The sequence below is a fragment of the Prinia subflava genome, chromosome 5 (genome assembly GCF_021018805.1).
Source record: "Prinia subflava isolate CZ2003 ecotype Zambia chromosome 5, Cam_Psub_1.2, whole genome shotgun sequence".
NCBI classification, from domain to species: domain Eukaryota; kingdom Metazoa; phylum Chordata; class Aves; order Passeriformes; family Cisticolidae; genus Prinia; species Prinia subflava.
In genome coordinates, this window is record NC_086251.1 from 53,434,351 (window position 1) to 53,459,592 (window position 25,242).

At 48.4% G+C, this 25,242-nt stretch overlaps 1 protein-coding gene across 1 annotated transcript; it reads left to right on the top strand.

Moving 5' to 3' along the window:
• The first annotated feature begins 2,705 nt into the window (after positions 1 to 2,705).
• On the top strand, positions 2,706 to 24,882 carry LBHD2 (LBH domain containing 2). Its single transcript, XM_063399424.1, has 5 exons — positions 2,706 to 2,905; positions 12,192 to 12,293; positions 16,463 to 16,553; positions 20,381 to 20,582; positions 21,662 to 24,882. Exons 3-5 carry the CDS (start codon positions 16,464 to 16,466, stop codon positions 21,736 to 21,738), a joined length of 369 nt encoding a protein of 122 aa, XP_063255494.1. The 5' UTR covers positions 2,706 to 2,905; positions 12,192 to 12,293; position 16,463; the 3' UTR covers positions 21,739 to 24,882.
• Positions 24,883 to 25,242: the final 360 nt, after the last annotated feature.

A 25,242-nucleotide genomic window follows, 5' to 3' on the forward strand; every position in this document is an offset into this window, starting at 1 on the left:
ACCCTGTTCATCATCAAGACAGCCTTTGCCTTGCAGCTTATTTTTAGAAACTGCACTTTCTAAAAACTTCAGAGTTTCAGAAGTTACCAGTATGGGACTTCCAGGAGGCCACACAGAGGATATCCCACCCATATCCTCTGCTTTCCCAACTGGGTCTGATCAGCTTGCCCTTGGAGCAAAGTGAATTCCCCACTTGAGACCTCAAGAGTTGGAAACACAACTCCAGGGTTTTCTTGGAGGCAGATGTTAGTTGCTTCTGAATGTTTACTCTAGCTGCCACGGACACATTTTGAGCCCCACAACACTCTACAGGTCACTGTGGGGGCCAGGAGAAGACAATGTCCCACAGTGCCTGGGCAGAGTGCAGCCTCTGTCTGCCACTGAGGCATATCTGCCACCCAAGACTAAACAGATCCTGTGGTGGAGACAGAAGCTTGCTCTTCTCTTCCCTGGGGCCACAAAACCAAAATAAATTGTTTCCACAAAGCTCAAAATAGCTTTAAACCATTGTTTTCCTTGACAGTAGTCACTGCCTGTCTCTGCTCTCCACCTTGCCTTTTGCAGCTCCTGGTGAAGCAGCTTGGGAAAATGCACAGGCAGGAACTTGCTCATGGAGAGTAGAAGTGAAAGCAGGGGAAAAGTCCCTTGGAGGAGCTGCACTCTCCCCACCCACTCCCTGCAAGATTCTGGTGCCCTTAGATACAGATGGCAGAAGCAGTAGCAGCAGTTTCTCTGGAGAACAGTGGAACAGCTTGTGCAGCCCCATGTCTGGATCGTGCCCTGTCCCACCCAGCACCTGCACTGCACAAGGGGCACTTCCCTGATGGGATACCTCCCTGATAGGATACACATGCACCCTAGTACCTCCCTGGGGTGCTAGTGCCAGACACATCTCTCCACTTAGAGATTTCCTGCAGTCCCAATGTTGTTGGGGAGTTGGTTTTAGTCTCCACAATATAAATCTCCCCTTGTAGCTGTTCTGTCCTCAGGCAAGAATAACTCAGGAGTCTGGGAACAAAACTGTCAGAAGCAATTGGCCAGCCCATTGCCACGTGGGGTTCATTCTCAGAACACTGACTGAACCTGCATTGAATGTATAGGATTAAACCAATGTTTTATGTTTTATACACACGTGCAAAAAGTGTAAAAAAACCAAAGTGCATAAAAGCTCACTATTCAAGAGCAGCTTCTAAAAAGAGCTTACAAACTGGTTCTTGGGTGGCTGTTGGGTTGGAATTCATACCCATAACCCCAGCACTGGAAAAATTCCAGTAGATACACTCCCTGTTGTAGAGAGTGTACATATATCTATATATATCCTGTGGAAGGAGCTGCTTTTTCTCCCAAATGGGTTTCCTGGGCATGGGCACAGATCCCTCTCATCCACCTTCCTGGGTGCATGAAGAGCTGACTGCAGCTGTGCCACCGCTGTCCCACTGCCCTGATTGAATTACCTTCCACCACTGCCCACAGGAACGGCCGGTCTCTGCTCTTAAATCAGCAGCAGCCGACATTTTCACCCCCACCAGCCAAGCAGGAATGACCCTGAAAAGGAGGCCAAGCTCCTTGTTTCCTGACAACTCAATGTTAGATGGAGCAGAGGAGATTGAAGCAGAGGTTACACACTGCTTCCTCTTCACCTGCAGCTGTGTCTCCCCTGGATGCTCCACACACCCTGTGCCATCCATGTTTGCTGGCCCTCATTTTGCAGGACCTCACACAAAACAAATGCTGGAAGGGTCTCCCCTGGCTGACACCCCTCTCCCTTTCAGTGTCCGCCCTGCTCCATCGCACTCTTGTGCGCTTGTGCTGGAAGTGCCACTCTCAGGAAAAGGGCACTAAAGGCAAGGCCTGTTCCAGCAGCCATGGTGCATGTCCTTCGTTTGAGCCTGCAAAGAGGGGACCCCAGGGGCTGCACGTCTGCAGGCTCCCATTGAAGCCACAGCTCCCATTGCTGGATGTGCAGAGGGAGGAGGCAGGTCTGGGCCCCCCTCACATCCCTCCACACCCGAGTTTGAGCTGCTTCCCGGGGGGGTGCCCAGCAGTGGGGAGGACCGTGCTCCTTTGCACATCCTCATTCCTCCACCACTGCTCCCCAGGCTGCTGCCACCAGTGGGACTTCTGCCACTGCGTGTCTTTTGCCCCCATCACCAGCATCACCAATACAGGCAGGGCTGCAGATGCCCCGACGGCCCGTCTGCAGCGCGCCCCTGGCAGGGGGAGCCCCTCACCACCGCCCTGGCACAGACTGCCTGCCAGCCCCACTCTGCAGCCCCTCGGGACAAGGTGCGCAGGGCAGAGTGTGTCCCTGCCACCGGTCGGGGATGCAGATGGGACACTCACCCCGGTGTGGAGCACCTGGCCCCCGAAAAAAAAGAACCCCTCCAAAAAGAACCCCTCCAAAAAGAACCCCCAAAAGTTTGTGCTTTCCGCACTCGACGTTTTCCCAGCAACGACTGGGCAGCAGGGCGGGCTCGGGACACCCGTGAGCAGAGCAAGGGGAGAGGGGAACAGCTCCGGGAGAGTGACCCCTCCAGGACCCCCGTCCCGCGCCTGGTGCGCTGTGTGACACCGGCACCGTGCGGGGCTCGGGGCTGCGTGGGGCCGTGCGGTCCCACACGTGTCCGCGGACAGTGTCCCCTCCCCGCGGAGCGGCCGAGCCGAGCCGAGCCGAGCCGGGCCGGGCCGGGCCGTGTCTGCGCCGCCCCGCCGGCGCTGCCGGGGGAGTGGTTTCCCCGCGCTGGCGGCGGCGGGGCCGGTCTGCGGGCGGGGAGGTGCCGCGGCGGCGGTGCCAGCGCCCGGCCCGGGAGGATGCGGACGCGCTGACGGAGCTGCCGGCTCCCCTCTGCCGCCGTGCATGGGCGGCGGGCGGCTGCCCCCTCGCCTCGCCTCGCCTGCCGCGCCGGTGAGCCGGGCCGGGGTCTCCGCCGAGCTCAGGGGATGCGGGTGGAGGGGCGGGGTGCGCAGAGGGGGACAGCTGCCACCTGTGAGTGAGTGCCCCGCTCGCAGCCCCGCGGCGGCCGGGAGCAGCTCCCCGGGACCTGGGCAGCGCGCCCGGGCGGAGCCGGCGACCGGAGCTGGGCGCGGGTGTCGGGTGTGTGCGGGTCTGTGCGGGTCTGTGCGGGTCGGGTCAGCGCCGTGCGGGTCAGTACCGTGCGGGTCGGGTCAGTACCGTGCGGGTCGGGTCAGTGCGGGTCGGGTCAGTACCGTGCGGGTCAGCGCCGTGCGGGTCGGGTCAGTACCGTGCGGGTCAGCGCCGTGCGGGTCGGGTCAGTGCGGGTCGGGTCAGCGCCGTGCGGGTCGGGTCAGTGCGGGTCGGGTCAGTACCGTGCGGGTCAGCGCCGTGCGGGTCGGGTCAGTACCGTGCGGGTCAGGGCCGTGCAGATCGGGTCTGCGGGGCACGGAGCCCCCGAGCGCGGTGCCGCGGGGCGGGTCGGCAGCGGGGAGCGGGGAGAAGCGCTCCAGTCCCGCGGGCGGCTGCGGGGTACCGGGGGAAGAGGAGAGGCGGAACGGGCGCCTCCGCCGCGCCGTGTTTCGCCACACGCTTGTTTGCTCGAGTGAAGGGTGTTACGGAGAATTCACTGAGAGAAAGGGTTCTCGTTTGAAAAAACACCACCCGACTCGTTCGGCAGCCGAAAGGGCTGTGTGAAGGAATCCTGGTGAATGAGCACAGCGCTGAGTGTTGTTGGTTTGTGGGCTGCGATCGCCTCAGCTATTCGTTTGGGCTTTTTTTTTTTTTTTTCCAAGACAACTTTTGAGGCGAGGAAGCGACTAACAAAGCACAAGTTTAAGACAGTGATGCTTTTGCTTGCGAGCTGAACTGAAAACTGAAATCCTGTATTTCCCATCAGGTAGCAAATACCACATATGATTACTTTTAGAGCATGAAAGAACCTACTTTGCTCTGTAAATGAGGACTATGTTTCACTCAGAGAAAGGGGTGTGAGTATTTTCCATCTGCCAAATGAACATACCACAAAAATTTTCTTTTCATCTGGGACAGAGCCGTGTTTGTGCATCTCTGAATATGGCTACAGTCGTGGAGGGGAGTTGGGTTAGCCTGGATGTAGCATTAACCCCTCCAGCCACAATGAGCAATCCACAGAGAGAAATTTGTTTCCATTAGTCTTTTCCTGAGATTTTTGCTGCAGCTGTACAATCGGTACAGCAATGAAGCTCTCCTGGCTATAGGTTCACATCTTACTGAAAGATCCAGGGTTGGTGTTTACACCTGCCGTGTAGCTGTCCTGGCTCACAGCACAATGCCTCCTTATGAGCAGCCTGTAAGGGAAGGTGAAGCAGGGAAATTCTGCCTACACACAACCAGGCTCAAGCCAGTGTTTTCCTTCTCTTAGTTTTAATGAGCAACAATTTTTTTGCCCAGAAAAGAATCCAGCTCACAGCTCAGAATTTCGATAATTAATACGCCATTTAAAAAACATGTTTTCAGAGTCAACATTATGATTACAAGGAGAAAACAAGCAAACAGGGAATAACTTGACCCGGTTTTGTCGCTTTCCCATTCTAGCCTGACAGTTTGTCAATCAGGTGGAATTTCCTCCAATGTCTTTGGTACACTGCTTTAGTAGAAGAAATAATGTACAGATATAGTTACTACTTCTCACAATGATCTCGTTGTATTAAGCAACAGGCTTGTGCATAGATCAGGTACCAACCCCAGAGTGTCACAGGCTGAAATTGCTCTTTCTCATTTCTGAAATTATGCCGCTGTGTTTGAGCCCATTTAACCATTTCTGTTTTGAGAAGTTGGTCAGAGAAGCCTTGATCCTATGTCATTCAAGGCAGGAAGAACTCTGCCAGGACTTCAAGGAGACCAGTATCTGCCTCAGCAAGAGCCCTTCCTTTGCTTCCCAAACATGCACATTCTCTGGAAAATTTTGTGTAATAATTAATTTCCTGAATTTTCTGTCTTCAAGGGAAGACAGAAAATTGCAAACCCCAGGAAAGCTGCCAACCAATAACATCCAGCTAGAATGAAGCAGACTGATTGATACCAACAGGTCCTTAAAATCTCATCTCAGTCTTTGTCCCTCTTTGATTGCAAGTCCTCAGGGTCTGGGACCACCTCTCCTTCACGGTTTGGAGAGAGCATGACCAGTTCCCTGCAGAGCAGATGCCAGTGCTGGAAGAAGCTGTGGTCCAGCAGGAAAATCCCCTTCTCTCATCAGCATGCATTGACTGATCCCAGAGTGTTTTACCCCCTAGTGCCCATGTCCCCATAGGACTGGGAAAAATAGTCCAAGTCCAGCTCCTCCTTGGAGACCACTGCAGCTTGTGTAAGATGTAACCTGAATTTTCAGCTGAGTTCAGTCTCTGACATGCATACACATAAACTGCCTCTTTGCAAATACTTAGTAGACCTCTAGATTCAGAAGGTGAATGTTAATTGGTTGGCAGGAACACTCACAGCCTTGTTAATGCGTATCTGCTTTCAGTGTTAATGACTCATTTTGAAAAAAGGCACACTGAATTTTTTGTTTTTTAGTGATTTCTTTATTTTTAGCTGTGTGTTGTCCTCACCTTCCATCTTCCCCATTCTTGCTGTGGTAGGACACGGTGTTCCCATATCCTCCATCTTGGGCTAGGGCAGCTTCCCATCCTTGGAAATTCAGTTGAGGTGATGGAGTTTTAATTCGTGGGCAAAGCCAGCTGCATCTCTGGTGTTAGGTTGTGGTATCATGACACCTGTGGTTGTGCTGTTAATTGCCAAGAAGGAATATTAAAGGCCACTTCATTGTCTTTGTTCTCTTACAAGTCTCTGGTAGGCTCTCCTTTACTTGTTTTTTAAAAATCCTGCCACTTTTGCTTAGTTTGCCTTACCAAATTCTCTGCTAAATGCTTAATATTGTATCAGGTTATAACACTGATATCACTGTATTCTAATTTTCCCAAAGTTACAAGGAAATAACTAATTTGTCTTTTAAGTAAATACTGTTCTATCTGACTGCTCCTAACCTCTTGCCGCTCGGTTGCCTAGAAATGACCCCAATGATAGACTGACTATCCAGAGTATTCTTTCACGGTGCCAGAAAGACATCAAACATTTTACAGCCCATTTCCCATGACATTTTCATCTGAGAATCATGTACTCTATGTTGATGCTCTAAGATGTTTTTCCCCCACTCTCCTGCTTGAATTCAGAACTATCCAAAAATACCTAGGGAATGGTAGAAAGAAGCACAGGAAGCCAAATTTAATCTGTCACTGATTCCCATGGGTGCTGCAAGGTGAGGGACAACTGTGGCATGAAATGTTAGGGATGAGAGAATCATCATCTTCCAGAGCAGATCCCAGAAAAAAAAAACCCATTTCTTTCTAAAAGCCTTTAGTAAGGGTGGCTCGGAGTTAAAAAGAACAATACAGTTGTTTGTAAGGTCCTGGCTTCATAAGATTATGGGAAATTAAAGCTTATGCAGAATCATTCTCCCAGATACAGGCGTTTCTGATGCCAAAAGCAAGTTCTCAGATGAGAGTATTTGCACAGCAAGTACCAGAAGATACACCTCTAAAACATTTAACAGCTTGTTGAGGCTTATCTCTAATTTTGATGGGGTGTTTTCCTAATGAGATCCTCTCACATCAATTAGCTGCCGAATCTGATGTTAAAAGAATAAATCCAAACTTTCTCTTGGCACATGCTTTCATGAGGGCTCTGTGGAGATTTCCACAATATCGAGGTCTACCAGCATTCAGAGGAGCTGGCTTAGTCATGCTTCCCATCTGCTCTACTTCTTCCTCCCTCCGCTGCTCTACACATGCTTCCTGGCTGTCTGCTCCCCTTGCCTAGCTCCAAGCATCCTGTCTGGCTGCTCCCCTCCTCTCCTGCCCTACCTATCCCTTGTGGCACCTTCCGTGAGGAGGCTCAGGTAGTTTAGTGCTGAGATCAAAGAGCTGAAATAAATGAGCTGCTTTAAAGCAGCCAGGAGAAAAGGAAAAGCAAAAGGAAGAATCGACCAAGGAAGCACCCATAGCAAGCAGCATAGCAAAAATAATTTGAAAAAACTTTGAGTTGAATCATCCCCAAATCATGAGATTGCTTTAAAAATTGTGATAGTTAAGCATAGGGACATTTTAGTTCTTTTTACTTCTTCTTTGACCATTTATGAATCTAGTTTATAGCTCCTTTTTGCCAAGAGGGCCAGTAGGAACTTGGGCAACTACAGCGAACTGGAAGTTGAGGTTTGTATGTAGCCATGGCGCTGCAGGATCCAGGGATGTCGGAAGAACAGCGGCTCCCCAATGGCTGATTGTGCAACGCCAGGAGCCGAGGAGGCTGAGTTAGAGTCCTCTGCCAGCACCGTCCCTTTGCAAGCCTGTGTTTTGCAGTGTTGGGAGTCCACAGATGAGTGCCTGAGAAATTCCCGAGGGTGATATTTACCCCAGTAGTTTCTTTGGAGCAGGAACAGTCAAAACTGCAGCTCACCACGAAGTTAGCGGCGCGAGGCAGCACGGTCTGGAAATAGCAGCCTCCTACCCCTTTTCGCTCTCCCAAACTGCGTGCTGTGTCTCATGCTGAAATGCCTCGGCTCCTCCACTTCGAGAGTTGTTTCATCTCGCTGCTTCCTGAGAGAGATCGACATCTTCTGTGGAGCACACGCTGCCGAGGAGAGGAAGGCAGCTTTGGCCTGCGGAGAGCAGAACTCAAGTACTGCGTGGGTGGCCGAAGACAAGAGCTTCTGAAACGAGGGAACAGAACAGATCTCTAATCTCCAGACTCTGACACATATCGCACTTTTCTCAGTTGCTTAGGAAAGAGATTTGCATCCAAAAAGAAGTGGGAGGTTTAAATAGGAGTTCGTACATTTATCTTCTGCGGTCCGTGCGGTGATTTACATTTTGCTAGTCCTGTGGAATCCACAACACTTCATAAAGTAATTACAAACATGCAACCAAGGGAAACGAAGACCCTGTCCAAGTTCCTACCCGCAGTGTCCAAAAGCTGAGCTGAGTTGCAGTCAGGGAAACAAGGCTGTGGGGTGTCACTGATGTGAGTGCTTGTTCTGGGTTGTGCCAAGATGCTGAAGTTACTGTCCCACCCTCAGTAGAGTATGGGGTGTGGTCCCACCTGTGGATGGCCCAGGCCACCTGTGTGGTTTTCAGCCATAGTTCCATCTTCCTAGGACTAACAGAAGACTGAGATGAGGAGGAATTGGATCCACAGAAGCACCTGGCCTTGGAAAATGCCAACTGACATTCCTTGCAGGGACGTGCACCTTCTTGTACCATGTGAGCAGCCCTTTCATGGCTTCATCCACCATCACAACTGTAGGTCTGCCACAGAGTGCCCACTCCTCCACCTTGGCTGAACTGACAGCCTGCTCTGCTGCAGCAGAGTGACCTGAATAAGGCACCCTTTCTTCTTCTGGGTGGAAAAACCTCCTTTGACCTGTTTTGTTTATTGGGACTTGCTGAGCAGGGTTTCCTGTGACCCATCAAAATTTTCCACTCTGCAGAACGCAAGCAACAGACCACTTCTTCTCCCACCTAACACCATTCTTATGCACTGCCTGCCCTGATTTTCCTTGTAATCAATAGCAGGGCTCTCTTTTGGTAGCACACACAAAGGCTCGTGCCCCTGAATGAAGAAAAGGTTGCATTTGTTAGGGGTGAGGCGAGAGGTGGCTGCCCAGGCTGAGCTCGCGGTGTGTGTGCGGCGCTGTCCGGGCGGTGGGAGCCGTGTCCACGCTGCCGTTGCGCCCGCAGCTCCGTCCCTGCCGTGCTCCTGGCACGAGGCTGAGCCAGCAGAGCCACGGGGGGCTTGTCTGTCCAGCACAATCTTAGCACAGGGCTAGGAAAGCCCTTGGGATTGACCCACTGAAATGAGGGGAGGGCTGCTGTTTCTGCCCTGCCAGAAAAATGATAGATGTGCAAGTGTAGCAGTGATGCAAGGCCAGTTTCTGCCTCCTATCTACACTTTGTTGGAAGGTGCACCTTCAATGTGGTATTGTTAGGCTGTTATCATAATATTTCCATGAGTGCTCAGTGGGAAATGATTACTTTGGGAAGCCTGGGAGGGGAAGAGGGTGTCCTGCAGTCCCTGCTAATCCAGCAGCAGCCCTGGCATCCTGAGGTCAGGTCTCACTTTGCCACCCAGTTGTCTGCAGCACTGGGGCAGCTCAGGCAGAAGGGGTGATGTTTTCAGAGTAGGAGGAATCTCTAAATAGAAGTGCCCCAGTTTTGGAGGTGCTGCTGCCTGTGGGGGAAAAGCTTGGGGCTCAGAGCCTCTGAAACATGCTCCTTTATCGAGTGGACAATCTGTGGACTGCTAGGATTGCAGCCTGTGGCCAATTCTTGTTTCTGTTTTGCCTGATAAAATGCACTTGCTTTATAAACATCTACTTTGCAATTCACAGTGAATTTATCCAAGGAGAGGCCTCTGCTGCTATGCCAGTGGAGTCCTCTGCCCCCACAGAGAGCAGACTCAGGAGATGCAGCCAGGCTGGGCTTCCCATACACTCCAGCTGACCAGAGCTGCTACTCAGTATCCCACTTCTGCTCTGGCGCCAGTTGCTGTCCTGTGGGTGGTGAGACCACCCCACTGGGACAGGCTGTGTCCTCAGGTTGTAGGAGCTCCAAAAATGCAGTTTGTTCCAGATGCTTTCCAAAGTGAGGGAGAAGCCCAGAGAGCACCTTTCAGTGCCTGGCTTTGTGACCCATGCCACCAGCACAGGTGGAGATTCATCCCCTTGTGTGAACTGAGGGCCCTTGGTCTGGGCAAAGGGGCCACAACTGAAGCATTCCTTGGTCTCATTAGTGAAAGCTTGGGAAATCTCAGGACTTCCTTGCTTGATGCTATGACTCCTAAAGAGGCAAGACATGACCAGCTCATTGGAGTAATCCCTAAATGAATTGCTCTTTGCTGGGAGGTATAGCCAGGCTCTGCAAGCCCAGACGAGGGGTGGCCAAGGCAGTACCACTGGTCTCTGAGCCTGGAGACTTGACTTGGTTCCTGTTAGTGACAGTGCAGCTGTGTTGGTGCTCCTGCAGCCAGAGAAGGAGCTGGTTATCAAGCTGAGGCAAAGAGGGGCAAGTTATTCTGGTGGCAGAAGATGGGTGGGTTGGAAGAGGGTTTGAGCAAATGGGCTCCAGGCTGGAAAGCAGCAAAGGTGGCTAAAAGTAAGGAACAAGAAGAGATAACCAGAGAAAGGTGTTACTTGGGTAATTTCCAGATGATTTCCATTGCAGTCAAAGCTCTTTGTATGGCCTCAGTAGCTGTGCCTTGGTTTTAAAAGATTAAGCAGCATCACAGAAGGAAAAGATTTAGTTTATGTTTCCTCTGTTGTCAGCCACAGAAGGTAATCACACCCATTAAGCAGGTAAAGTGAATATTTTCTCTTCAGAGAGTAGATGCATTCTGGTAGTTCTGTACATTGGAAACACTGAACTCTACAACAGTCTTGCCTGTTTTTCTGGTTTTAAATATGACTGTGGATACTGGGAGAAGGGACATTTTCCATGCTGTGGTCCTGAAGTGATTTTTTTTATCGCAGGTTTCAAGTGTCTGAGCAGCAGGGACCGACATGCCCTGTCCAACCCTGCATGCACCATAGGACAGAGTTACCCAAAACACCAGGGAGGGGATTGGGCTTGGGTCAGGTAAATCCAGAAGTCCTTTGCTGAGTCTGGAAAGCAATGAATGTGCATTTAATTAATTCAATGCTGCGTGGGTCCTTGTATACCACTAACCAGTCATCTGAAGATAACTCTAAATAGAAAGTGGCTTGGCTTGGTTTCCAACCAGTGACCATGAGGTGCCTGGTTCCTTATCTCTTCCACCCTTTTGTCTCTCATTGGCAGTGTGATAATTACTCTGTGTCATAATTGTTCTGATTACAGCCAGTCTTTTCTGAAGGAGACATTGAAGGTAGACAAGTTTGAGCTGAATTTTCGTAGGTTGAATAATAGAGGCTTTGTAATGGGCAGTGGGATAAAAATCTTCTTCCCAGACCATTGGATAGCATGCTATCAGATGGTCCCTTGTTTTTATAAGAGACAAGCATTGGGTGTAGTCATGAATTTTTAAGAGACAAAACATTAGCCTTCCAGAAGTTGGTTTGGGCATTGGTTAGGAAGGAGAATTGCCAGACAAGAATTAAACCTTCTGAATTGAATTCTGGGGATGGAGAAGTGATTTCCTGCTTCCCTAATTTTCAATAAGCGTGGCCTGTGGCACGAGAAGAAACTCCAGAATGCAATACACAATTTTTCCTCTGTCACTGTTTTTGAATAAAATCAGTGTGCAGTTAATCCAGTGTTATAAATCTTGGTAGGAAGGCTTCCAGAGCAGGTAGATTTGTTTAATCATTTGGGCTGGAATCCAAACCACTGTAGGCTATAAAATATATATACTAGTGCCATTCACTTCACTGAAAACACCTTTTTCCCATCCAAGGAAATAGCTGTGGCTGGCATGAATATATATTTGGAAAGCTGTAGAGCTAAACAAATTTCTCAGAAAATCATCTCTGGCCTAGATACTGACTATATTTACACTCTGTAACTGCAAAGGCTCATCAGCTAAGGCTTTCTGACAGAGAAGTCATCAGAAATCAGTGATTCACACTTTGAAATGGTGGGGTCCTCACCTCTGCTCAGCAGCCTCCCTGTCTTGACACCAGTCATGGTTTTACCATCAAATTGGAGTAGATCTTTCAAAAAATCACTTCCCCTGTGATTTCCAAAAGAACTGTGCAGTAATGCAATGTAAATGGACTCTTCTTTGAGCATATGTCATCTTCTTTGTGTCTTGATCATAGAACTGTCTCACTAAATAAACTGATCCTGCCAAATAAGGGAATACAATTTTTTATTTTCCAATTTTCCAGCTATCAGTACAGTTTCTGTATGGGAGGATTTCAGAATGTTTCAGTTTCAGCACTTTTTGTGTAACTCACACCAAGGAATAAGGTTTAGCATCACAAAGAGTGGGAGTGTGAGGTGTTTCAGGTAGCTTTAAGTGGCTTTGGTACATTGACTGCCTCAGTAATTCACAAGGTGCTCTATGAGCTTCGTCCTTAGCGAGATCAAATCCCATCTCTCACAGAAAATGATACAGACCTTCACAGTGGGAGTTTCTGCAGCAAGATTTCAGCAGAACTCTTTCACACCAGTGCCTGCCAGCGTTGTCCCTTTGGTCACAAGCTCTGACTCTGCTGTGTTGTCTCTTCCAGGCACTTCTAGGATTTGACTGAGTGTGCACGACACCCCATCAGCGACGCAGAGCCTGCAGCAAGGACAGTTTTTGGAAGTGACACCCGTTGATGTGATTGAAGGTAGCGTGCTCTGTTCTGTCATTGCTCTGAACTTGCTGCTTATGCTTCCCAGAGCCTCGTGCTCTGGCTGGCATCCCCTTTGCTCCTGTCCTGGCTGGGGAAGTGAGAGCAGGATCAGGCCTCAGCTCACTGCATGTCTGAGAATCCCCCAGACTGATCCTTGCTTTGGGTGACAGCTCTTCCTAACCATGGCTCAGCTGGTCCCATAAAAAGTGTTTGTGCCCCTGTCCTTAAGGAAATACTTCCTTGCATCCCATGACCTGCCTGTTTTCCATAAGTGCAGCACATTTTTGAGTCCTGAAGCTGATCTGCACTCAGGTACTGTTTCTTCCCCGTGAATTTCACAGGTCAGTTTTGCCCTCTGTTCCAAACCTAAAATAAAAATGTGTGCATAGTTTCTGAGGCCTTTCCCATGGGAGGTGGTTTAGCACTTGTCAGGCTGTATATTGCTCTGTATGTTACTGACCTTGTTAGTGCCATCACAAGCAGCAGAAAGTGATCTGTGCTTTTGCTCCATGCCTCTGGAAAAAGTTCAGCATTGCATGGTCCTGGGACTGTAGCACTTTAGCACTGCATTTAAGATAATCTTCTTTAAATGTAGTTTTCTCAGAGAAATGCCAGAACAGATTTTGCTTTCCCCCACCCCGGAGTGGTGTATTTGTGCTTAATTCAACCTAGGGGAAGTAATGTCTCTCTTAATTCACTGACACGAGAATTTTAAGGCTCAGAGTAGATGACTCATCCACCAGAACAGAATTTATCCTTTGTTTGTAAATGCTATTTATTGCCTTGTTTTGCATCACTATGGCTACTGTATGTCATTGGTGATACCAGCATCTACCGTACATAACATGAATGCAAGACTGAATTAAAGAGCTGTGGTTCTTACAATTGTTTGTATCAACCACTTTTCTGTTGTGTGTCAGTCAGTACATCTCACGTAAAAGCAGCGCTAAAAGTGGCTTAATATTTTCCATCAACACTGGCTGAAAAGCAAACATTTGTCCTGTGCATAAATCTTATCACAGTTTAAAAAGCTCTAAGCAGCACCACCAAGCCCCTTGTTCAGTTTATACAGCTTTATAAACTCGGTGATGTCCTCCAGGTGATTTTGAAGTATCAGTGGTTTGCAGTGGCATTCTCAATTATTTTACGTCTAGTTATTTTTCATGTTAAAGACCTAGTTAAGCTTGTTAGAAACATCACTGCTTTCACAGCCCATGTAGATTCTTCTGCTTTCCTTCACTGTTTTGAAGTCGAGACTGGGAAAAATTAATCTATTCCAGTTAAAGCCCAATTATTTTGCCAATTGCATGGCCCCATGTTCTATTCTGAAACACGTCAAGTACAATCACTTCTGCCATGCTATTCAATCAAAGCCTTAAGTTGCACAGATTTTCTGAAATGGCCTGGGCTTCAACAGCTTGGGAGCTGATTCACTGAGGCATCTGCTGTAGCACTGGCAGGACTGTCACCATTTTTCCAGCCCGAACCATTTGTCTTTGTCATTTACAAATAATCTGCAGGGTATAATGTGGTCTTAGGGAAGCACGGAGCCCATTATTGCTCAATAATAGAATTTCGTGAGGTCTTAACATCTTTGAGCTCATATGACACATTTGACAGTGCATATGTGGATGTATATCTCTAATTTCCCATGGAACAAGGACACAGAAATATTTAAACATTTGCAATGTATTGAATGGCTGCTAAAATAAACCAGCCAGCTATGAGTGACTGCAGGAGTCTGCTGCTGGCTAGCAGGGCCCAACCCCCAGGACACACAGCAGTGGGGCATGGCTTTTCTGTGGTTGCCAACACCAAGACTTCATAAATACTGACCCCACACAAAGCCTCCAAGATTATTTCCATCTAGAAACACACTTTCTCATTTCCTTTTCCCTGCAATCCAGGACAGCTGGGCTTAGGGTGCCGACCCCAGGAAGGATGCCAGGAGAAAGATGCTCATCTTGGACATGCTCAGAGTGGTGGGCCCAGTGCTCCTCAGGCTCACAGCTGGGTCTGGCTTACACAGGGTGTGAAAGCCCTGCAGAGCAGCTCTTCCCAAAGAGCTGGGCTGGGAGAGCATGCTCCTGCTATTGCCTGGTGTGGTCATCCCAGAGGGGCAGCAGGAGGGGTGGAAAGGGTCCCTCTGGGAACAGGGAGGAGACTGGGGCCAGAGTGGGGAAAAAAGAATGGAGTGAGCACCAGGGATGGTGAGAGGGAGGGGACATCAGAGGGAATGCTACTTTCCTTTTGGTCCAAGGGCACATCTCTGTTTTTTTAAGTGCTGTCTCAGGTGGCAGGACCAGCTGGCAGAGCAGGGTCTGCCAGAGTCACCACTGCTAGGAGGGGTCTCCCATTTCCAGGTCACTGCGCCCTCAGTGCTCTTGTCCACAGGTGCCCAGTGGTATGCCCTGCTGGATGCTGCAGGAATAAAAGCATGTGTCTGGAAAACCCAAGTATTTTACTGATTAGGTGGTTTGTGCTGTCTTTGGGGAGTGGTACAGGTCCAAGCAACTCATAGCACTCTTCCTAGCAGGCAGAATCTGTCCTTCTTCTACTGTGCCATGGCTCTGGGAGGATTCAGGCTGTGTAAGCTGCAGGGTGCTCAGATCAGGGGCTTGGTCCAGCCTTTTGCTGGGTTTCAGAGCCTGGTTCTGCTTTCCTGTTGTGTGCATGTACCAGGAAGTGTGTGAATAAATTCAGTGCTGGTTGGGTCCGAGGGTGACCCTTCAGGGCTTTTCCCTATGCTCATGAATGCCTATGGGCTTGGGCCCTGGCCCACAGCTGAGCTCAAGGGTCCCATGGTTCTGCTGTGCTTTTTCTTAAATGTGATGCAGTGGGAGGGAAAGTCTCTGCACTATCGTGCTGCTCTGTTCTACAGCTAATTAAAGCCATTGTGAAGGGTTTTGTAGTAATTGCAGATATTGTAAAATTTAGTTCTGTCCGGTAATTGGTAATGTAAGCCTGAAACAAGTTATCCTTAAGATGTTTTAGTTGTCATTTCTCAGTAGGTGCAGCCTATACAAAGAAGGCTTTTGTGTGTGCAGCAGGACCAGAATTAATGGCAGCATTTAGTGGTGCCTGAAGGGGTGTTTGCTGTGGCAGGTGGCAGGGCAGCCTCATGGATGATGCCTACATTCTGCAGGAGGCTGCAGCAGCCACTCTCTGCACTACCTGATGAGTGCCAGCTAAAGAGAGTGTAAGCCCCATGCCAAATCTCTCCAGGGCTGGTGTATTAACGTTTAAAATGAACATGGCCCCTTCAGCTCAGAGTGGCTCTGCTTGCATCTACACATTTACTGTGCATTCTGGAGATTTCAGGCAGCCTCAGATTTGTCAGTGGAATGCTGTGTTTATAAAAGGCAAATGTGAGGAAGATCCCCACACCACAGAGGGCTGGGCTGAGCTCTCTGCAGCTGGCTCTGTCTCTCTGCTCTGGAATCCTGCAGTGCCCAGCAGAACCAGGCGAGCTCCAGGGCCAGCACTGCAGTGCCTGGGGGGCCAGATGGAACAGGGTGATGCTTAATGGCCACATTAGCACCTTAGGTTCCTAAATCCCTGATTTAAATGAGATTTAGGTGCCAAACAGTCCCTGATGCATTTGGAAGTCCCACTCAACACCTCTCCAAACACTCAGACAAGTAAAGACTACTGAAGATCTGGTCCTTAGACACCAATACAGCTGGTGTCTGGAATTAACAGCTTAAAAAGAAGGGCTGGCTCATGACTAAAAGGAAGAGACATCTGGAAGAGCAAATATTTGAAGGCATTACGAAGAATCAGAATAAGAGTTTTAATTCAAGGCTGATATTTCCACCAGTAGCTTTTTTTGGTCAATAGATGCAATTTCTGAGCTCATATGTCAGTAATAAACTGATTGCTGGTAACACTGGAGGACTTGAGTTTCCAGCTGGTGACTCTGGGTCTCTGTGAGGGTCCTCTCTGCTGTTCCAGGGGCAGCTGGGGTCGATGTCCTGCTCAGCATCACAACATGCAGCAGTAACAGTTGGCTTGGAGGCCAAGGAAATATTTTTTGGACTGTTCAGGAAGGACAGTGTAACACGATTATTTTAACCAATAGGAAAAGCCAATACCTTTTGTTAAATTAGCCGTGGGGCCAAAACTCAGAGCTGAGGTGTCCCATTTTCTTTCAATATTCACAGCATGACAGAGGTGATGAACACCCGGGAGCCGGTGATGGAGGAATTCGCACTCAGCCAGACTCCTGAGGAGGAAGGAGGCCCTTCAAGCCAGGTAACTTCAGCAGAACTGAAAAGTCTCCTGAGCTGTTTGTCATAAGCAATTTAATGGCAACCAATAGCTGTCCTTAGGGTAGGTGTTGAATTGCAGAGCACTGCTGCCAGAAGAACAAGCCCTGAAATATGTGTTTGATCCTACTTAGGTTCTATTATTGAAAGTTAAGAGTTTGGCTGAAATGTTTTGTGGGGTGCCAGGTCTGCAGGGCAGTGACAGCAATGCCCACATCCTGCAGAGATGCAGGCACAAACTCCTGTTTGTCACCAGACGTTCAGATCTGAGCAGATACTGTGCAGTGAAGACATCCAGCCAGTACTGTGCCAAGCTTTTGTACAGCCACCCTTGAACTCAGTTTCCTCAGGCTCAGAGGGAGCTCCCTTTTTAGAACAGAGCCCATTTGAAATGATTGGCTAATTCACAGAAATGGCTGTGGCATCACAGCAGCACCACTGGTAGGGCCATTTGCTGGCAGGTGTAGGAGCATTTTCTGTCCCCAGGCAGCTCCACACACGCCCTCAAACACCCTCCCGTGGTGCCCCTGCAGCAGGAGGGATCACGACAGCCCCAGCCCCCTGTGGCAGCCCCCACATCACAGTTTGTGCTCTGTGGTTGTGCTCGTGACTCTGTGTCACTGCCGGGGACAAACCACGTCGTGTGTCCTGGTGGACCTGAGCTGCCTCTCAACACAATGTGTAATGGTGGAAGCAGACTCAGAGGGCTGCTCTAGGAGCAGCCTTTTGCAGGTGAAAATCCAGCTTTTGGAAGCCAGGGAAGTCAGAACAGAAATTTTGCAAATTCCTTTTGGATCACTTGTTCGTGTAATGAAAAGCTCTGTGCATTTGAAGAGTGTACCATGGGCTTTCCCCTGCCTCAGAGGCTGCACAGGATGGATGCTGCTCAGCCAAGGAGCATGTTTTCAATATTCCTTTTCCTCTTCTTCACCAAGTTCCAGGTTTTCAGTGTTGTATTAGTGTATGCTGTCCAAACTCTGTCCCAGCCCTGACTTCACCTGTGTATTTAGGGCTGTTCTGTGGTGTCTCTGATCACATGCCCCAGAGTTTTCCCCCAGCTCCTTTACCTTTCCCCTCTGGGAGAAGGTGCTACCATCCACATTTTGGTCATAGCCACTTGAGGCAAAAAAAAAAAAAATCAAACAGAAATGAGATGTAGCACAAACTCAGTGACTCAGTGGGAAAACTAGGTTCCTTCCAGCAACTTCCAAGCACTCTGGCCAGGAGACTGGTCCTTCTCTCCCTGCAGTCTCCTGCCCACTCATCACACACTCCAGCTCCTGCAGAAAAACACAGCAAGGCCCAGCAGGCAGCTCTGCTTCCTGCCAGTCCTGACTCATTCCTGGAGGGACATGGTAAATACTGGGCTCTGGTGGAAAAAAAAATTATGTGGTTGATGTGAGAAAAGACCATATGAGAATGACACAAACAAAAATAGCCACAGCGGAGGCCACACAGGTGCCCTTCCTAAATTTTCTTGCAGCTGTAATAATCATCTCTCAGCCCATTTTTAGATCTCTCTGTGCCATTTCCTTGGGCTTCAGAAAGCAGATGGAAAAGCAGAATTTTTGTTGTATTGCATCGCCTGTGCAGGGGTTGCAGGCTTGGGGATGGGGTGGCTGTCATGCAGCCCTCTGCCACCCCAGCAGGCTGCACAATAGCCAGGGAAGAGGTCACTGTCACATGCCTGTGCAGCCATGGGAGAAAATGCAGCAGTTTGGCCACAATTTTCTGGCTGTTTTGTGCCAGCTGAGCTGTGAGGCTGAGGGAGCTGGGCTCCAGTGTGGTCTGCAGAGGAGGGCACTGCTGCTCAGTGGGTCTATGGACCTATCCTGCCCAAAAAGACCTTGTCTCATATTTGGTTTCCAAGAAGCAGGATTGTATTAGCCACTTCTTAAAAATTCCTTCCAATCAAGACAGCTGCCATGGAAATGTCTTTCCAAATTATGAACAGCTCAGGAGAAGTTTGTGTGATGGGAAGTTGGGCAGCTCTTTTCTGATAGGCAGCATAAGCATTGCTTGGTCAGGATGAGTTATAAACTGTGGGTGCAGCTCAGGGTGGCGTCAGAAATGTTTGCCTTCAGTGATTCACTTGGTCTAATTGTACTGAAGGCGCTTTCTCACAAAAGAATTTTTTTCCTAATTGTGTCTCATAATGCTAATATGCAACATTTCTCACCTTTGTATAGATTTGCAAGAAGTATTGAATCCCTGTGACTCTACCATGGGGAGAAGGGGTGTGAGGATGAGGGTGGCTGTCCTTCCCCATCCTCAGAAGTGAGATATGGGCAGCACAGAAATGTTAAAATTGTGCTTGCTGCTTGCTCAATGCACAGCCTTTCCTGAGGTCCTGCCTCCCCATGCCAGCTCTGATGCCAGGTGGGACAACTCAACCCTCAGCTGTCAGGGAATGCAGCTGCTGAGACAGAGGAAGGTTGCAAAAGCCATGGGGCAAACACTTGCAGTGGGTTATGACACTCCCTGCCCCTGTCAATGTCCCGTGCTCACAGCAGGAGCTGTGCTGGGACTGGCTCACGTCACCAGCAGGGCTTGAGCAAGCAGAGACCCTGATTCAGGGGTGAACACGCTGCAGATGTGTGGGGAGCTTCCCACCAGCCCACAGCAAACCTGTGGCAGCCTCTGGAGTTAAACTGGAATCATTCTTGCTCTTCAGTCCCCTCACATGCACCTTGATTTTATTGTTACAAATGAAGCACAGTGAAATAAAATAAAAATACAACTCAGCTAGCATGGAGAGATTTGTGGCTTGTTAGTGCAGGTATATGGAAGTTGGAGAATCCAGTAGAAAAGGTTTCAGTGAAGCAACAGAATTTCTTATGGTAATATCCTGGAGGAGCTTGATAATTTTTCCTCCAAAAAACAAACAAAAAACCAAAAAACCCCCATCCCAAGCAAACAAACACAGAAAAACCAGCAAAAAACCAAAAAACAACCCCCAACCAAACAAAAACACAACACCCCCCCAAACGCACACACACAAAAGAAAAAAAAATAGAAAATTAACTATTCAAAACAAAGCACCCTGAGAGATTTAAGTGATCCAGCTATGTTGAAAACAGGAAAGCACTTCTACGTGTTACAATGTCCTTCATTAAAAAGCCTTAGTTCAGTTTCAAGCTCTAACCACTGTGTAGTGTTTGATCTGCAGCCTCAGTGTGACAAGTGAAAATAAATAGCTGGCACCATCCTCTGTGTAAAGATGTTCTCTGGGGCTACCTGTTTTGCATGAATGCTTCATAAAATAGTGCTTCACATTGCAGAAAATAGCTCTGCACAGTGCTGGCTTCTTAATAAACTATCACTGCAAGAAAACGTGAATATCATATCAGAGTAAAAGGACAGCAGCCAGCAAGGCTGCAGCAGCCACTTAGCTTAACCTTACAACAATGACTTCTGTGTCCCAAAACCCCACCAGAACTGAAACACGAGTGTTTGGCAGCATAACAGATTTTGTCTCCCTAGTCTCCATTTTCACTGCTTGTGTGGGATCACACAAGGCAATCTCTCCTCAACACACCAGCAGGCAAAGTGGGTTCTTAGCTCAGGAAGCACGTACAGGGGAGAGTGTGCTGAGACCTACAGCCCCTCAGCACCATGCTTGGCCAGCCAGGAGCTGGAATCAGCTGGTTCTGAAATCCTCCCTGTGCAGGGCTGTTGATCTGCACCAGTTGGAAGAGGAATTTTTAATGGACATGTGAGTGCGTGTCAGATGGAGAAAGGACATACTCTGCTTGCTCTGAATATGTATCCATGTGCAAGGCTTTGATGTGCATTCCCCAAATGTCTCCCCAGGCCTTCCCAGACTCACGTGAGAAGTACCCCAAGCTGTCCAAGAGGCTGCCTTCCATCGTGGTGGAGCCCACCGAGTCTGGGGAGGTGGAGAGCGGGGAGCTGCGCTGGCCCCCTGAGGACCTCAAGTCAGCGGAGGACAAGGGGCTTCATGGAGAGCAAAGAGTCTGTGTGCAGCAACAGCAGCAGCAGATGGATCTGGAAGGTCTGAATGAGTAACTTCATCCTTGTTCCCCCACAGGAAAATAGCTGTTTCTGACAGTGCTGTGCACTGGAGTTAACAATGACACAAACAACTGTAGGTACTTGAGGGTGCCCAGAAGACATCTGCACCAGGAGTCCCATGGACTGAAAATTTTGTTGTAGCTTTTGAGCAGCTTTAATCTGCATCAGCCACTCACATGGCCAGCAGGCACCATTGCACTGCATGTTAGCAGGTCACTCTGAGGAGCAGTAATCCTGGTCAGGCATGTATCCATCCCTGTCTCCTAGCACAGAAGTGAAGTGTTTGACAGCTGCATGTTTTTAAAGCACCCTGGTGTCTCAGGAGTGTGTCAGTGCAGCAGGGACTCACAAATACATACCCCTGACTAGTAGTGCCACTGTGGGGCAAATACAGGTAAAGGTAAGACCTTGTCTAAGTGTAGCTTGCACAGGAAGTGCTCCAGTGGGAAACTGGTCTATTTATTTCCTTTTTTTTTTTTTTTTTTTTCTCAGTGCTGACCCCATTTCCATTTCAGTGCACCAGCATTTGCCACCCAAACACCCAGACACAGCAGCCAGGACAGGGTGCAAGATGCACCTTCCCTTCCCTTCCCTTTAAAGGGGTGATGACAAAAGGTCTTGAAGTGTAAAATCACCTGCTATTCCAGTTGGCATTTCTGGGTGGTGACAACCACAGGGTTTGATCATTCAAGAGGAAATATGAGACAAATCTATTTCCTGACCTCCAGGTTATATATTGTGGTTTCTCTGTTGGTTTTGTGCCTTGATTTAGACTCGTTATGTCTTCAGGCCTGGCAGCTTAAGCAGATCTCAGGGGCTGTCCATAGGGATCACCTCATCTCACTGATATCTTACCTGAGGTCTCAGGTTCCCTGGGAAGTCAGACTGTGATGCTCTCAGAATTCCCTACTCCAGGTTTAACTGCAGGTTTGCAAGCAGAGAAGATTTCTTGTATCAGGTCTGATCACCCTAACAGATCAACTGCCAGGCAGAGCAGGGAATCAAACAAAGGCTGCACCTGTATGGGGAAATAAATGCTGATGTGCTCTTTCTTTGCAGATACTTTAGCACACCCAGCTCAAGAAGTGGAAGACAGTACAGATACTCTGGAAAGCAGAAGTGAAGAGAATGAGTAGGAACTCCGTGGCCTCAGATGTGAAACTTCATTGTGAATGTTGTTGGAAAGCTAACACACTCTGAAGACATGTCAAAGTAATCTGTATTTAAATCTGCAAGGGTCTTATTTAGTTAGTACCTGGTAAGAAGCATCTGGGCTTTAGAACTGTTCTTCTAACATTTTGATTTTCAGGCTGGGATTCATATTATTTGTTCAATTTCCCCTTGGGAAACAATGGGATGTGTTAGGAAATACAAGGCTGTCAAGGAAAGATGCTCCTAATTTTAATTAGTGCATTTCATTGGGTTTTATCTTTTTCAAGAAAGGCTGCTTTCAGGTATCAACAGCAGGACAAAGGGGTTGCATTTCTACAGGAGGAATGTCTTAAATCTAAAACCTTTCTTTTTTTAGCCATTTAAAACTAGCACTGTGATATTACGGACAATAGATGTAATATAAAGTCACCAGTTGATTTTGTAACTTTTGTATAGAGACGCAAGGGCAAGGTTTGCCTCCAGGCCGCCGCCCTGGGGCAGCCCAGAGCAGCTCTCTCCCTTTGGCTACCCTGTGCATATTTGGACGTACCAGCCTTTCCTTAGCTGCCTTTTCAGCAAGGCTGATCCTTTTGGAAGCGCTTTCTGCTGTACCTTACCGAGGCGATGAGCTGGTCGCGGTGTTTGTGGCCTGAGGCTGTCAGCGCTGGCCTTGGTGGGGTGGTCGTGCTGTTCCTGCACTCTCCAGGCCAGGTCCAGCCATGGTGTGGCGTGAACTTCTCGCCCTTAAAGCTGGTGAGGTGGCTCCTGCTTCCCCCAGGGCTGGCTTTGTCCCCCCTTGTTAACAGAGATTGTTGTGATACTAGTTCTTTGATATGTGTGATGTAAAATGTGGGTGCAGGGGCACAGCTGTTCCTCCCTTGCCCTGAGCTTGGTGGTGGCAGGAGCTCCGTAGCACATCCCAAACCTGTCCTCTGTTTTGCCTGGCTCCAGGTTTCACCTGCAGTAGGAGGGGCGTGGTGGAAGGACAGACACCTGTCCCCCTCCTGCCCAAGTTGGCACTGCTGGCAGGAGCACATGTGCCAAGGGGTGCCCTCCTCGCCTGCGGCACGGCCCCTCAGCCTCAGCTGCTCCGTCACCTCCTGGAGCCCAGAGCTCGTGGTGGCACAAGCTGTCTCTGGATGCCTCTGCCCTCCAGTGGATTTTCCTTGGGAATTTGGGGATCATTTTGATGGGAGTGAATCCCTTCCTGCACAGGGACCTCCCAGAGACTCCCCCTGCTGTCCCAGGAGAAGCACCAATCTCAGCCCAAAACAGGACCCGTTGGATGGGCTGGTGGGGGTAGGTACTGCCTGTATTCAGAGGGGTTTGACTGTCAGTGATGAGTGTCCTGTAAGCTGCAAAGCTGGCTTTTCCATCTCTGCAGGGCTGGATGGGCTCTGTACTTCCAATTAATGTTGCATCCAGAAGAAGCTGCTTGCTGTAGTGGAGTGAAATGATAGGATTTCTTCCAGCATTAACTCCTGAGTTGACTTCCAAGTGCTTTCTTTACTCCAGTAATAATTTTCACTAACAACAACTTTTAATTGTGTGACGGTTGATAAAATTTACTGGCCAGATGTATTAATAAGTTTTTACCTTCTTAGCAACCAAATTTAATATATTTACTTACAAAGAATTCTGTGCAATGAATGTTTATTACAAAGGAAAGAGACTATTTTACTTCAAAGCAACATTAATTTATGTACAAAACTATAGCTCATTATATGGGGTGTTTGGGATCTAGGACCCTTTTTATAAGCAGTGTAGTGCAGTATAATGTGATACTTTACTTAAACTTTGCTCTCTCAATCTATATAACAATCTGTTTTGCCTTCTTGATGTAGACTTTCTTGCCTACACTGTTAGAATTACTTTGTTGGGTGAGTGGGATCCCGGTCAGAGCACTGAATTTCACCGGAGTAACTGAAGGTTTCAAGAGCACTTCCTAAATCTGGCTGCCATCCCTGTCACCCCCTTCACTGGTGACAGTTTTCTGGTAAAGCCAACAAAGCTGGAGCTAGGTGCTGGCACAGGAGCAGTGAGGGGAGGGAGGTCCCCAGCTCAGACCCACCGTGGCACAGGGAGAGCTGTGCTGGCTGATGGGAGGTGCTCTTTAAATGCTGCTTTTGCATCGACAGTCAAGAAGTTTTACAAAGCTCTGGGGAGAAAACAACAGCAGTGATGACATATTTTTAGCTGTATGGTTTCCTTCCAATCTGCATCTGCCCAGCTCTGTGAGGAATGACGTTAGATGTATCACTTAATTTGCTTTTTGCTTTATAAAAGGAAAAACAGTTGTTTGAAACACTTCCCCCAATTTTCTGCTCTCTATCTGCTTTCAGACGCTCCCTCCCTTCCTGCTCTGGATGGCCCTTATCCCATTTCCACCTGAGGTCAATGGCACTTCCCTAAATATGTTTCCCAAAGAAACAACTAAATCCTACATACACCCTGAAAAAGCACCACGCAAGCACCGCTGCTTTTTTTTATCCTTGTCCTTAAAGCTGCAGCAGGTATAAAAATCTCAGATTTCCTTCTTCCAGCCTAATTACTCCTCTCTTTCCTTTCCCCTCTTTTGTGCTGCTCTCCTGAAGTGTTTTACCTGAAGGAAATGGTTGCTTCAAACTAAAGCTTTGTCCTGAAGCTATGTGGCCTCAGTTTAAGAACCGTGCAAAGCCAAACTCCTCCTCCCATTTTTATTTTTCTGACCGTGGGCCAGAGGCCCTAAAACAGGAAAGCAAGATAGAGAGAAAATTGTTTTATACAAACAAACCCTATTTATTCAACTTGCAGGTCTATGAATGTCCACTTACTTTGTCTGTGTGCAAGTGTTGTCTCTCTAATAAACTCAATAGTTGTTTTGTATTTTTTCTGGATTAAAAGCTTTGTAGAAACTAAAAAGAAAAAAAAAGACATTCAGTCATATTTTTCTAGTCTAGCTTGTAGAATATTTCATGTAGTGCAGAAAGGAAGTTTTATGGAGTATGACATTGTTGAATTTTGCTCTATTTCAGTTCTTTCTAATTTTGTAAAATGCCACCTGTACATAATACTCGACTAATGTATGTCCTGTAGATGTATTACACCATTTAGCCTATTAAATGCCTATACTGAACTGATTGGAAGAAGCAGTGTATCCATAGTGTCTTTGTTTAAACATGGAAAGGGTTATAGGTGGTGATATGTGTTCTACCACTGATACAGGGAAAGAAGCCCACTTTAGGACTGCCTTTGCTGCATGGCATGCAAATCCTCACCCAGGCCCTCCAAACCACATGCTCCTACACAGATAAATCCAGATTTACATCAGTGACAGCTGCCATTGCCACCTCTTTTATCTGAGCCCTTTACCCGCAGCTCAGCACTCCCTGCTTGTGTTTTGGGATTTCCTCTGTGCCCTGCTCACCCTGCTGGTGCTCTGACTTGCTGTGGTGCCAGCGAACCTGTTGGCTCATCTTCATTCACCTTTCAATGCAATGCACATTTTC